The sequence below is a fragment of the Coregonus lavaretus genome, assembly GCF_964263955.1.
Source record: "Coregonus lavaretus genome assembly, chromosome: 13".
Classification (NCBI taxonomy): Eukaryota; Metazoa; Chordata; class Actinopteri; order Salmoniformes; family Salmonidae; genus Coregonus; species Coregonus lavaretus.
Genome location: NC_140000.1, coordinates 6,143,884 through 6,159,450, shown reverse-complemented (window position 1 = coordinate 6,159,450; position 15,567 = coordinate 6,143,884). Strand labels below are relative to the sequence as shown.

The window sequence follows — 15,567 nt, the reverse complement described above, 5'->3', positions numbered from 1 at the left end:
GTAGTAGGATAAAGACTGGAGGACAGGACCCCTACCTGCTGTAATCTACTGTAGTAGGAGAAAGACTGGAGGACAGGACCCCTACCTGCTGTAATCTAGTAGGATAAAGACTGGAGGACATGACCCCTACCTGCTGTAATCTAGTAGGAGAAAGACTGGGGGACAGGACCCCTACCTGCTGTAATCTACTGTAGTAGGATAAAGACTGGAGGACAGGACCCCTACCTGCTGTAATCTACTGTAGTAGGAGAAAGACTGGAGGACAGGACCCCTACCTGCTGTAATCTAGTAGGATAAAGACTGGAGGACAGGACCCCTACCTGCTGTAATCTAGTAGGAGAAAGACTGGGGGACAGGACCCCTACCTGCTGTAATCTAGTAGGAGAAAGACTGGAGGACAGGACCCCTTCCTGCTGTAATCTAGTAGGAGAAAGACTGGAGGACAGGACCCCTACCTGCTGTTATCTAGGAGGAGAAAGACTGGAGGACAGGACCCCTACCTGCTGTAATCTAGTAGGATAAATACTGGAGGACAGGACCCCTACCTGCTGTAATCTAGTAGGAGAAAGACTGGAGGACAGGACCCCTACCTGCTGTAATCTAGTAGGAGAAAGACTGGAGGACAGGACCCCTACCTGCTGTAATCTAGTAGGAGAAAGACTGGAGGACAGGACCCCTACCTGCTGTTATCTAGTAGGAGAAAGACTGGAGGACAGGACCCCTACCTGCTGTAATCTAGTAGGAGAAAGACTGGAGGACAGGACCCCTACCTGCTGTTATCTAGTAGGAGAAAGACTGGAGGACAGGACCCCTACCTGCTGTTATCTAGTAGGAGAAATACTGGAGGACAGGACCCCTACCTGCTGTAATCTAGTAGGAGAAAGACTGGAGGACAGGACCCCTACCTGCTGTAATCTAGTAGGAGAAAGACTGGAGGACAGGACCCCTACCTGCTGTAATCTACACAGCAAACACTTTGACAAGATGAAAAGAAAGACGGAGAGTAAGAGAGAGAGCGAGAGACGGGGGCGGAGAAGGAGGGGGCACAGATCAATCACTCGTTCCATGCTCTTTCACTTCAGACACCCCCCTGTCTCCTCTCTCTAGCTTGGAACACCTAGAGGGCTACAGTTTGAAGAGAGATGTGTTCTGCTCTGCTGCAGGGAACCACAGTGACCATGTAATCACGTTAACGCTGTATGGAGTGATTCCAGGCCATGGTGTTATATAAGAAAATCACAAAGCCATGACTTTATAACATGCAGTGCATGACAGGATCAAAACAACCATATACACATGTAGGATCTTAATTTGAGCCAGTTTGCTACAGCAACAGGAAATGTGAATTATGTGGATTATAATTCATGGACATTTTTGTAGGGGTTGATACATTTTAAAGGAAAATCAAGTATGACATTTCAACGTGGAAATTAAAAACTTCAGAAGCCTTTTTAACCTCAGATACACTATAATATAATAATATAATATGCCATTTAGCAGACGCTTTTATCCAAAGCGACTTACAGTCATGCATGAATACATGTTTGTGTATGGGTGGTCCCGGGGATCGAACACACTACCTTGGCGTTACAAGCGCTGTGCTCTACCAGCTGAGCTACAGAGGACCACTACACATTTTAAATTTCTCCTGCAACATGGTGATCAAATGAAGATCCTACATCTGTAGCCTTCTATAGGTGTGTGTGGACGATGCTGTACATTTGTTGTAACTTGAAGAACAATGACTCGCTATGTTGAAATATACACTGAGTATACCAAACATTAGGAACACCTTCCTAATATTGAGTTGCCACCCTACTAATATTGAGTTACTGCCCAGGCACCTACTACCATACCCCGTTTAAAGACACTTAAACCTTAAACCATTTCTCAATTGTTCCAAGACTTCTTTAATCTGTCTCCTCCCCTTCATCTACACTGATTGAAGTGGATTTAACAAGTGACATCAATAAGGGATCATAGTTTTCACCTGGATTCACCTGGTCAGTCTGTCATGGAAAGAGCAGTGTTCTTAATGTTTTGTATAGTCAGTGTGTTGTCTTTTTTTCATGAATAACTTTTCAGTGAAACCAAGTTTCTACTTCTAACTTTTCCAATTTTTAAACCATTAACAGCTGGGGGTAATAGGCTACCCCTGGTAGACAGCTAGCGACAGACCATAGAAAGATGAAGTCTCTGTATTGGACTCTGGAGAGAGTGGGGAAATATAATGATGGTGGTAAAACAGCTGTTGGCCATTACTGTATAACACCAGGCTCTGAATAAATGAGAAACAACCTGGGGTGATGTAAAGGTTAAGAGACCAAGCTTTAAACTTTCAACCACCACAGTCAGAACCATAACCACCTCACAGGTTTCTGACAGAAAATAACAACTGAGAATGCAGTGGCGATCCCTGCCCAAGGTCAAACGAGGAAACTGAAAACGGACCGATGGCGGATAATATTTCCTCACTGCATGGTTGAAGCCCTGACCTGAAGCCAGTCCAGCTGGCAGAGGGAACTCGAGAGTGAATGCGTTGTTCAAGGTTGTGGACGAGATTGCAACAGCACGCAAGATTCCAAGAGACCTGGAGACATGCCAGGTTTACAAAACATGAAATAAACCACAGACATTAGAGCATTCACAGAGATTTAAAAAATAAAAAAATAACACTGAGGTAATTTATGTTCTTTTGGGGCCAGTTCAAGATTTGAAATGCCCTCGTAAAAAAATAAACAGCACTTTATCAACACGTATTTGACTTAGGCCATGATTCAATCTGATCGCCCCTTTTCAGCTATGCACCTTTTAAAGGCAATGTCACCCCGTTCACGGATCTAGTCCTTAAGTGAAAAGGAATGGATATTTGTTGCCAGTCCTACCTCACAGTACTCAGTGATGATGCAGAAGGAGTCTCTATGCAGAAAGCTGCTGTAGAAAGTGATGATGGCTGGGTGGTGGAGCTGGGACAGGAGCTGAGCCTCCTGGGATGCCTGGACCATCTCGTTGGGACACAGGTCCCCCAGAGGGATCTCCTTCAGCACCTTACTAGGGATCAAAGGTCAGAGGGCAGAGGAGAGAGAAAGGTCGTAGTGAGGGGGTTTTCCAAAATGGACAACACATGTATGTAACAGGAAGTTATGCAGATAGAGTATTAGGGAGTGCAAATATGAAAAGCTGGCAATAGACACAAGTTGACCACCGTACCCCAATTATCATCCTGGGCAGGGACAAGGAAAGTCATTCAGATAGATCGTTTAAAATTGACGTTTTCTCCAGTCCCCTGTCTGGTCCTGGCTACACACACACACACGTACGCGTGCACGCAAGCACGCAAGCACGCACACACACACACAGAGGCTGTCATTAGCCTGCTACTAATTGTGTTGGCCCTGAGATGTACAGTTGAAGTCAGAAGTTTACATACACCTTAGCCAAATACATTTAAGCTCAGTTTTTCACAATTCCTGACATTTAATCAGAGTAAAAATTCCATGTCTTAGGTCAGTTAGGATCACCACTTTATTTTAAGAATGTGAAATGTCAGAATAATAATAGAGAGAATGATTTATTTCAGCATTTATTTATTTCATCACATTCCCAGTGGGTCAGAAGTTTACATACACTCAATTAGTATTTGGTAGCATTGCCTTTAAATTGTTTAACTTGGGTCAAACGTTTCGGATAGCCTTCCACAAGCTTGGGTGAATTTTGGCCCATTTCTCCTGACAGAGCTGGTGTAACTGAGTCAGGTTTGTAGGCCTCCTTGCTCGCACACGCCTTTTCAGTTCTGCCCACAAATGTTCTATAGGATTGAGGTCAGGGCTTTGTGATGGCCACTCCAATACCTTGACTTTGTTGTCCTTACGCCATTTTGCCACAACTTTGGAAGTATGTTTGGGGTCATTGTCCATTTGGAAGACCCATTTGCGACCAAGCTTCAACTTCCTGACTGATGTCTTGAGATGTTGCTTCAATATATCCACATAATTTTCCTTACTCATGATGCCATCTATTTTGTGAAGTGTACCAGTCCCTCCTGCAGCAAAGCACCCCCACAGCATGATGGTGCCACCCCTGCTTCACGGTTGGGAAGGTGTTCTTCGGCTTGCAAGCATCCCCCTTTTTCCTCCAAACATAACGATGGTCATTATGGCCAAACAGTTCTATTTTTGTTTCATCAGACAAGAGGACATTTCTCCAAAAAGTATGATTTTTGTCCCCATGTGCAGTTGCAAACCGTAGTCTGGCTTTTTTATGGTGGTTTTGGAGCAGTGGCTTCTTCCTTGCTGAGCTGCCTTTCAGGTTATGTCGATATAGGACTGTGGATATAGATACTTTTGTACCTCTTTCCTCCAGCATCTTCACAAGGTCCTTTGCTGTTGTTCTGGGATTGATTTGCACTTTTCGCACCAACGTACATTCATCTCTAGGAGACAGAACGCATTTCCTTCCTGAGCGGTATGACGGCTGTGTGGTCCCATGGTGTTTATACTTGCGTACTAGTGTTTGTACAGATGAACGTGGTACCGTCAGACGTTTGGACATTGCTCCCAAGGATGAACCAGACTTGTGGAGGTCAAAAATAAATAAATCTGAGGTCTTGGCTGATTTCTTTTGATTTTATAATATAATATGCCATTTAGCAGACGCTTTTATCCAAAGCGACTTACAGTCATGCGTGCATACATTTTTGTGTATGGGTGGTCCCGGGGATCGAACCCACTACCTTGGCGTTACAAGCGCTGTGCTCTACTAGCTGAGCTACAGAGGACCACATTTTCCCATGATGTCAAGCAAAGAGGCACTGAGTTTGAAGGTAGGCCTTGAAATACATCCACAGGTACACCTCCAATTGACTCAAATGATGTCAATTAGCCTATCAGAAGCTTCTAAAGCCATGACATCCTTTTCTGGAATTTTCCAAGCTGTTTAAAGGCACAGTCAACTTAGTGTATGTAAACTTCTGACCCACTGGAATTGTGATACAGTGAATTATAAGTGAAATAATCTCTGCAACAATTGTTGGAAAAATTACTTGTGTCATGCACAAACTAGATGTCCTAACCGACTTGCCAAAACTATAGTTTGTTAACAAGAAATTTGTGGAGTGGTTGAAAAACAAGTTTTAATGACTCCAACCTAATGTATGTAAACTTCCGACTTCAAATATAATTACCAACAGGATAGGATGTCTGGGTCTTTGGTCATTACAGAGGGACAGGACAGAACAGGACGTCTGGGTCTTTGGTCATTACAGAGGGACAGGACAGAACAGGACGTCTGGGTCTTTGGTCATTACAGAGGGACAGGACAGAACAGGATGTCTGGGTCTTTGGTCATTACAGAGGGACAGGACAAGATGTCTGGGTCTTTGGTCCTTACAGAGGGACAGGACAGGATGTCTGGGTCTTTGGTCCTTACAGAGGGACAGGACAGAACAGGATGTCTGAGTCTTTGGTCATTACAGAGGGACAGGACAGAACAGGATGTCTGAGTCGTTGGTCATTACAGAGGGACAGGACAGAACAGGATGTCTGGGTCTTTGGTCATTACAGAGGGACAGGACAGAACAGGAAGCTGGAGTTGAGTTGTGTTATGTTTGAAGGACAGGAGGAAGGACTCACAGCACAATGAAAGGATGCCATTGTTGTTATTCTCGTAACTAGCCTGTGTCCAAGATTGTCCTTCAAGTCGAAAAACATCCACCTCACAGTGGTGGGTCCATGTAATCCTGCTGCAGGCTTTAACAAATGTAACACTTGTACTTCTCATCAAACCCAAAAAAACGAACAAAAATATATATTTTCTCAAACACTGAAAGTGTGGTCAGACCATAAATAGCATTTTTTCAATCAAAAATGCCATCATCCCAGCATAGAGAAATTTGCATCGAATGTCTTTGGACATTTCAAAAACTACTCTTATTAACTTAACCTTGTCTTGGCGGTCATATGACCTAAAAACAAAATACAGTTTTGTAGCAGAGGAACAATATTACTTTCCCCATTGCGGGTTTGCTTGAATCCCAGCATAGGTCTGTACTCAAATCCAAGGGGATACATGGTAATGAGCCTGAGACTCGGAGAGCAGCCATTTTTCAAGTGTCCTTCCCCTCTACCTCTCCTCCCCTCTACCTCTCCTCCTCTCTACCTCTCCTCCTCTCCACCTCTCCTCCCCTCTACTCTACCTCTCCTCCCCTCTACCTCTCCTCCTCTCCTCCCCTCTACCTCTCCTCCCCTCTACCTTTCCTCCCCTCTACTCTACCTCTCCTCCCCTCTACCTCTCTTCCCCTCTACCTCTCCTCTCCTCCCCTCTCTTCCCCTCTACCTCTCCTCCTCTCTACCTCTCCTCTCCTCCCCTCTACCTCTCCTCCCCTCTACCTCTCCCTCTCTTCCTCTCTACCTCTCCTCCTCTCTACCTCTCCTCTCCTCCACCTCTCCTCTCCTCCCCTCTACCTCTCCTCCCCTCTAACTCTCCTCCCCTCTACCTCTCCTCTACCTCTCCTCTCCTCCCCTCTACCTCTCCTCTCCTCCCCTCTACCTCTACCTCTCCTCCCCTCTACCTCTCTACCTCTCCTCCCCTCTACCTCTCTACCTCTCCTCCCCTCTCTCTCTACCTCTCCTCCCCTCTACCTCTCTACCTCTTCTCCCCTCTACCTCTCCTCCCCTCTACCTCTCTTCCTCTCCTCCCCTCTACCTCTCCTCCCCTCTACCTCTCCACTTCTCTACCTCACCTCTCCCTCTCCTCCCCTATACCTCTCCTCCTCTCTACCTCTCCTCCCCTCTACCTCTCTTTCTCTCCTCCCCTCTACCTCTCCTCCTCTCTACCTCTCCTCCCCTCTACCTCTCCTCCCCTCTACCTCTCCTCTACCTCTCCTCCTCTCTACCTCTTCTCCTCTCTACCTCACCTCTCCTCAACCTCTCCTCCTCTCTACCTCTCCTCCCCTCTACCTCTCTACTTCTCCTCCCCTCTACCTCTCCTCCTCTCTACCTCTCCTCCCCTCTACCTCTCCACCTCTCTACCCTCCTCCTTTCCTCCAGCTCTCCTTCCATACCTTTAGGGAGCTCATCAGGACCCACTCAGAGAAAGGACTGATCTGTCGCAGCACAAAGAGCCTCTGGCTAAATTGGTCCTCAGGTCATTGATGTGAAGTCTACGTTCTCATTCAGTCGCTCTCTATTCAGCTTCCTACTTCACTTTTTCCATTTTATGCAAAGGTTAGGCAGCGGAAATGCAATGTCCTGAATTACATCCTGCTATGCTGCTCTGAGACTGAGAGCTCCATAGGCTTCTGACATGATTAACCAAAGCACACAGCCCATCTGTACACAGCCCATCTGAAATTAGCCCGCCCAACTACCTCATCCCTATATTGTTATTTATTTTGCTCATTTGTACCCCAGTATCTCTATTTGCACATCATCTCTTGCACATCTATCATTCCAGTGTTAATACTAATTGTAATTATTTTGCACTATAGCCTATTTTATTGCCTTACCTCCATAACTTGCTAAATTTGCACACACTGTATATATATGTATTTCTGTTGTATTTTTTTGACTTTGTTTTGTTTTACCCCATATGTAACTCTGTGTTGTTGTTTTTATCGCACTGCTTTGCTTTATCTTGGCCAGGTCGCAGTTGTAAATGAGAACTTGTTCTCAACTGGTTTACCTGGTTAAATAAAGGTGAAAAAAAAAAAAAGAAAAAAAAAAGCACATGACCCTAACTATGACACATGTTGCGGTTGGGTTGGCATCATGGTGAGATGTGTTACATCTGATGGTGCATCTTCTCAGCTCTCTTCACAGGTTCCCGGTGGCAGCTGGCAAGACATTCAAGACCTAACTTCCACTTTCTTCCTTCCTGCCGGAAAACATATTTTACACACTCTTCTGTTGGCTCTCTGCAGTGAGTCATGGTCAAGCTTGGCTGTGTCTGATAGTCGGTCAGATTATTTGTCTTCCTGGAATGAAATGATTGTCTGCAGATTGAGAGAGGGCGTTCCTTGACCTCTTGTTAATGTCAGCGTAGGTGTCGGCTTACTGTTGTTCTGACCTAGCCAGTGATCCCAGGATGAAGTAACTTCCGGGTCACTACCACATCAGTGGGCAGGGCTGAGAGGTCATCCAGGAGACAGTGGACGGGATGGGATCATTCATGACCAAGCTGTGGTTTGATGTACTACATGGACAACACTGTCTAAGACTGCTGTTTGTGGAGATTTCCAACACTGTCTAAGACTGCTGTTTGTGGAGATTTCCAACACTGTCTAAGACTGCTGTTTGTGGAGATTTCCAACACTGTCTAAGACTGCTGTTTGTGGAGAATTCCATTACTGTCTAACTAAGACTGCTGTTTGTGGAGAATTCCAACACAGTCTAAGACTGCTGCTTGTGGAGACTTTTTCCAACACTGTCTAAGACTGCTGCTTGTGGAGATTTCCAACACTGTCTAAGACTGCTGTTTGTGGAGAATTCCAACACTGTCTAAGACTGCTGTTTGTGGAGAATTCCAACACAGTCTAAGACTGCTGCTTGTGGAGATTTCCAACACTGTTGAAGTCAGCTGGTTGCGGAGATGTTGGTAGAACACTGATAAATGTGTCGTTCAACGTCACCCTCCATATACTGTGTTTCATTAGATATCATGCCATCACCTTTCCCATGTTCTACATTATGATACGATAAATGGTTTGCAGTTTAGTGACCTTGTCCTTGGGGGTAGAGATTGATGTAGAGCAGGGTTTCTTAAACTATGGGTCTGGACCCAAAGTGGGCCCTGGGCATGTGGGTCGCGAGTTATCAGAATGCGTCTATAATCACACACTATTTCTTCTTAATTTGGGTCGTTGGAGGACGATTTAGGTCACGGGAGAACGGTCAATTTCTTAACTAAAAGTTGAAGAACCCCTGACGTAGAGGAGCAGAGAATGGCACAGAAGGGCTCACATCTGTTAGTGTGACATGGAGCCTCTAGAATAGATGACTCCTTCTAGCCCGAGGCAGGCTGGCAGGGGCACCGTTCACGGGCACATTGGTTACGTAACAAACAAACCGCCGGCTTCACCATGCCTTTGCACTTCTACACATTTAGCATATTATATCACAGAAGGTAATGAGCAGAACGATAAATACGATGGCGAATTAAAAATAACTGAGAGTATGGATTTAGTATATAAAAATGTGACTATGTGACTCAGCGCTTTAGTTTTTTGCTTTTTGTTTTATGCAACTGTTCTGTCTCCCTCATAATATCACATTGCAGCGGAGGGCATTCAGAATTCAGAGAAAGTCCTCCATTCAATCTCACAGGACAGGGGTTATCACCATGAGGCATGAACATGACAGCAATCATCGAGCCGTTCCTGCAGGGAATAACTTAGCATGTAGCGTGTCCAGATTCTCTTATGGTCTCTGTTAGTTGGATCACATTGGTATGATCCTGGAATAGTGGGGAGGGAAGCCCCATTACGGTACACACACATGCACACGCACACACCATGCAGAGAGAGAGAGGGGGAGGGAGGGAGGGATGGAGGGAGGGGGGGGGGGAAATAAAAGCAAAAGGGATACAGTATGGAACTAAATGGGGAGAGAAACTAGGCAGAGGAACATAACAGTGAAATGAAGAGAGGGGCGAGGGGAGAGGGGCGAAGGGAGAGGGGAGAGAATATAAAATACAGAGAAAGAAAGACAGGGGAGAACAAAGCACCAATGGAATGGAGGGAGGGAGGAAAATAGAGTGAAAAGAGAGTGAGTTAGAGGATTGATGATGGATGGATGGATGGATGGATGGATGAATAGGGAGGGAGGGAGGGAGGGAGGGAGGGTAATAGGGGACATGCAGTCAGATGAGATAACCAATCTGGCTTCAAAGAGGTTGGGAGGTTTCCTATATCTGACAGAGGTATGGGGCTGGAGACTGAGAGGAGTGGAGAAGGTGTGTGTGTGTGTGTGTGTGTATATATACAGTATATATAATGATGTGTGTGTAATGATGTGATTGTGTGTGTGTAATGATCTGTATGTGTATACAGATATAAAATCAATAATATGGTAATAAATACTAACTTGCAAGCTGGTAACCATACGTTAAACCCCTCCAGCAGGCCTTGCATAGCAATAGGCCAGGCAAGACCTGCTCCACGTAAAGAACACCGGCATCACCCCACTCTATCCATGTACAGTAAAGACCTGAGAATCTCTGATCCAGTGGCCACACCACCACGGATCCACCTGGAAGCAGTCAGTCAGTCCCCAATATGCAACCAGGGCTTCTTTTTACTGATTTGATTTCTAATTCAATTTAATTTGTTGAGCCTTTAAAACTTTCTATACGCATCAGTACCGTCCGTTTATTGCTCTTCTCCAAGTGAAAGACCTTGTATTGCAGGCAAATGTGTCGCAGGGACATTGCTAAATCGATGTGTGGTGGCAGGCGAGGTTGGAGAGAGTTTGAGAGGTGAGAGGCATGGGTGCTGCCAACCCCATCTATCCACAGCCCAGAAGGAAATATTACCAAGCTGTTTGTCCTCACCTCTGTAATTCTTCCCAAAAGGTAGAGAAGCAATTATTGGGCTAGGGGGTAGACACAACTCACGTATGCAAGGGCAGCAATGTCAGCTGGTCATCATTTAATTAGTGTGCTTGCTTCAGCAATGTCAGCTGGTCGTCATTTAATTAGTGTGCTTGCTTCAGCAATGTCAGCTGGTCGTCAATTAATTAGTGTACTTGCTTCAGCAATGTCAGCTGGTTGTCATTTAATTAGTGTGCTTGCTTCAGCAAGAACTCTCCTGTTATTGGCTGCTACTTATTTACACATGAAAGAAGGACTCAAAAAGCCTGCTGGTAGGTGCTGGTAATGAATTAGATATGTGTGCATGATACAATAATTGCTCGGTACTGATTGCACATGTCAATCCATAGTTGTTGAGTAATCAGCTGCGACTTTCTAATTAGCATAGAAAGAACACAATAAAACATCTAAAAAAGACCAGCATTGTTAGTAATTACTGTGTTTACGAACACTGAATACACAAGTTTTGGATGGGGATAATTTACAGTGACTGTCGACAGCAAAGCTAACCGAAGGAGCAATCATTCCTTTTCCAGAATGCTGCACACACTAAGTGAAGGGGTGGGGAGAACTAAATAAATAAATAAAAGGGGGAAACTAGTTCTGCCTATCTTGGCTGCCTGTCACTTTTGTTTATGAAACAGGCAGAAGAACACGTTGCTCGTCATTCTGAGTTAATCATTTTAACATTGGAATTAAACGATAAGGAGGGGATTCTTAATAAAGAGGAAGAAGACGAGGCCATTTGTCTTGGGCTGACATGAAACAGCTGTCTCCCTGAGGCAGCTCTCTCTGTTGTAGCCTTGAAGTCTGCTCTTTTTAAAGTCCAGTTTCTTCTTGTTCAGAGCAATCTACTGTATGTGTTTAAACAGTGGAGTAGAGGTCAGATTGACGGACTTGTTGACCAGAATATGTCAATAAGGTCACGTAGCACACTGTATGAATGTGCATGACTCATGTACACTCTTTGAAAAAAAGGCGCTATCTACAACCGAAAAGGGTTCTTCGGCTGTTTCCATAGGAGAACCCTTTGAAGAACCCCTTTTGGTTCCAGTTAGAATCCTTTCCACAGAGGGTTCTACATGGAACCCAAAAGAGTTCTACCTGGAAGCAAGAAGGTTTCTACCTGGAACCAAAAAGGGTTAAAGTACCTACTCTACTGTGCTCAACAAAACATGTGATACAAAAAAGAACATCAATTTAAAAATACTTTCTTGCTATGTGCATAGCTATCGGCTTGAGTGCCAAGAAGGGTAGCAAAAACCAGAGGTCATGAGTGACTGGCTTCAGCAAGTGCAGGAGGAATTCTGTCTGGACATAATACATTCATTCAGAACCCCACACGCACAAGTCATCATTGCATGTGATAGACAGTAGCCTGATTGACACTGGCCTTATGTGAAGAGGAAAGGAAAGCTATCAATCATCTCTCAGTGTGGATGTGGCTGTCTGATGGACAGTCCAGGTAACAGAATCAATCCCCCAGGGCACACATGTCGAACTCATTCCACGGAGGGCCGAGTGTAAGGAACTCCCCTCACCTGGTTGTCTAGGTCTTAATTGAAAGGAAAAAACTAAAAAACTAAAACCCGCAGCCCTCCATGGAATGAGTTTGACACCCCTGCCCCAGGGAAACAGACATCAGACATTCAGAAACTCCTCTTACTCAAAGCAGGTGTGATCCATGAGCAGAGTGATAACATTGATCATCATGGCAGATGACGATTTGATATGTATTTTTAGTGCAGAGGGGCTGGTGACGCCTGACGTCTTCAGTAAGGGAAAGGACATGGCTTCAACACCAACCCACAATCTGCAGTCATATGATCTGAGAAAAATGTCCTGTCATAGTGCAGTCTGTCACTCCAAAGTGGGAGTGTGCTTGTGAGGGTGTGAGAAAGATAGGGAATTAATGTACAGTGGGGAAAAAAAGTATTTAGTCAGCCACCAATTGTGCAAGTTCTCCCACTTAAAAAGATGAGAGAGGCCTGTAATTTTCATCATAGGTACACGTCAACTATGACAGACAAATTGAGGAAAAACAAATCCAGAAAATCACATTGTAGGATTTTTAATGAATTTATTTGCAAATTATGGTGGAAAATAAGTATTTGGTCACCTACAAACAAGCAAGATTTCTGGCTCTCACAGACCTGTAACTTCTTCTTCAAGAGGCTCCTCTGTCCTCCACTCGTTACCTGTATTAATGGCACCTGTTTGAACCTCAAACAGTCACACTCCAAACTCCACTATGGCCAAGACCAAAGAGCTGTCAAAGGACACCAGAAACAAAATTGTAGACCTGCACCAGGCTGGGAAGACTGAATCTGCAATAGGTAAGCAGCTTGGTTTGAAGAAATCAACTGTGGGAGCAATTATTAGGAAATGGAAGACATACAAGACCACTGATAGTCTCCCTCGATCTGGGGCTCCACGCAAGATCTCACCCCGTGGGGTCAAAATGATCACAAAATCCCAGAACCACACGGGGGGACCTAGTGAATGACCTGCAGAGAGCTGGGACCAAAGTAACAAAGCCTACCATCAGTAACACACTACGCCGCCAGGGACTCAAAGCCTGCAGTGGCAGACGTGTCCCCCTGCTTAAGCCAGTACATGTCCAGGCCCGTCTGAAGTTTGCTAGAGTGCATTTGGATGATCTAGAAGAGGATTGGGAGAATGTCATATGGTCAGATGAAACCAAAATATAACTTTTAGGTAAAAACTCAACTTGTCGTGTTTGGAGGACAAAGAATGCTGAGTTGCATCCAAAGAACACCATACCTACTGTGAAGCATGGGGGTGGAAACATCATGCTTTGGGGCTGTTTTTCTGCAAAGGGACCAGGATGACTGATCTGTGTAAAGGAAAGAATGAATGGGGCCATGTATCGTGAGATTTTGAGTGAAAACCTCCTTCCATCAGCAAGGGCATTGAAGATGAAACGTGGCTGGGTCTTTCAGCATGACAATGATCCCAAACACACCGCCCGGGCAACGAAGGAGTGGCTTCGTAAGAAGCATTTCAAGGTCCTGGAGTGGCCTAGCCAGTCTCCAGATCTCAACCCCATAGAAAATCTTTGGAGGGAGTTGAAAGTCTGTGTTGCCCAGCGACAGCCCCAAAACATCACTGCTCTAGAGGAGATCTGCATGGAGGAATGGGCCAAAATACCAGCAACAGTGTGTGAAAACCTTGTGAAGACTTACAGAAAACGTTTGACCTGTGTCATTGCCAACATAGGGTATATAACAAAGTATTGAGAAACTTTTGTTATTGACCAAATACTTATTTTCCACCATAATTTGCAAATAAATTCATTAAAAATCCTACATTGTGATTTTCTGGATTTTTTTCCCTCATCTTGTCTGTCATAGTTGACGTGTACCTATGATGAAAATTACAGGCCTCTCTCATCTTTTTAAGTGGGAGAACATGCACAATTGGTGGCTGACTAAAAACTTTTTTTCCCCACTGTATGACAGTCCATCATTACTTTAAGACATGAAGGTCAGTCACTATGGAAAATGTCAAGAACTTTTAAAGTTTCTTCAAATGCAGTCGCAAAAGTATCAATTGCTATGATGAAACTGGCTCTCATGAGGACCACCACAGGAATGGAAGACCCAGAGTTACCTCTGCTGCAGAGGATAAGTTCTTTAAAGTTAACAGCCTCAGAAATTGCAGCCCAAATAAATGCTTCACAGAGTTCATGTCACAGACACATCTCAACATCAACTGTTCATAGGAGACTGTGTGAATCAGGCCTTCGTGGTCAAATTGCTGCAAAGAAACCAATACTAAAAGACACCAATAAGAAGAAGAGTCCTGCTTGGGCCAAGAAACACGAGCAATGGACATTAGACCGGTGGAAATGTGTCCTTTGGTCTGGAGTCCAAATTTGAGATTTTTGGTTCCAACCGCTGTGTCTTTGTGAGACGCGGTGTGGGTGAACGGATGATCTCAGCATGTGTAGTTCCCACCATAAAGCATGGAGAAGGTGTTATGGTGTGGGGGTGCTTTTCTGGTGACACTGTCTGTGATTTATTTAGAATTCAAGGCACACTTAACCAGCATGTCTACCACAGCATTCTGCAGCGATACGCCATCCCATCTGGTTTGGGCTTAGTGGGACTATCATTTGTTTTTCAACAGGACAATGACCCAACACACCTCCAGGCTGTGTAAGGGATATTTTACCAAGTAGGAGAGTGATGGAGTGCTGCATCAGATGACCTGGCCTCCACAATCCCCCGAACCTCAACCCATTTGAGATGGTTTGGGATGAGTTGGACCGCAGAGTGAAGGAAAAGCAGCCAACTAGTGCTAAGCATATGTGGGAACTGCTTCAAGACTGTTGGAAAAGCATTCCTGGTGAAGCTGGTTGAGAGAAAGCCAAGAGTGTGCAAAGCTGTCATCAAGCCAAAGGTTGGCTATTTGAAGAATCTCAAATATAAAATATATTTTGATTTGTTTAACACGTTGGAGGGCACATTGGACTGCTGTATAGTGGATTCTGTAATGAGTGTGGAATTCTGGGTGAACAGAATAGAAATACTACAGCACCTGGTAAGCTGGAGCCATATGCTACAATAGGCAGAACAAAGACAATTCAGGCAGTGACTCAGATGATCAATCTGCATAAGAATACCTGCTGCACGCACAAACACACACACACACACACACACACACACACACACACACACACACACACACACACACACACACACACACACACACACACACACACACACACACACACACACACACACACACACACACACACACACACACACACACACACACACACACACACACACACACACACACACACACACACACACACACACACACACACACACACAGGAAGGAACTGTAACAAGCAGATGCTCTATGAGTGGTCTATTAACTATACAGATTTCCTATTTAAAATACAGCCCCTTGGCTTGCACTCTACATACATTTGGCTATAAAATAGTTATCCTA

At 44.8% G+C, this 15,567-nt stretch overlaps 1 protein-coding gene across 1 annotated transcript in view; it reads right to left on the bottom strand.

Moving 5' to 3' along the window:
* LOC311139318 (serine/threonine-protein kinase Nek11-like) overlaps nucleotides 1-15,567 on the bottom strand; it is a gene marked incomplete at both ends in the record, with an annotated part of 98,897 nt that overhangs the window by 81,166 nt on the left and 2,164 nt on the right. Inside the window, one exon of the mRNA XM_084174197.1 lies at nucleotides 2,886-3,051. Within this exon, the coding sequence (XP_084030323.1) occupies nucleotides 2,886-3,051 (166 nt within the window). The remainder of the gene's footprint in view (nucleotides 1-2,885; nucleotides 3,052-15,567) is intronic.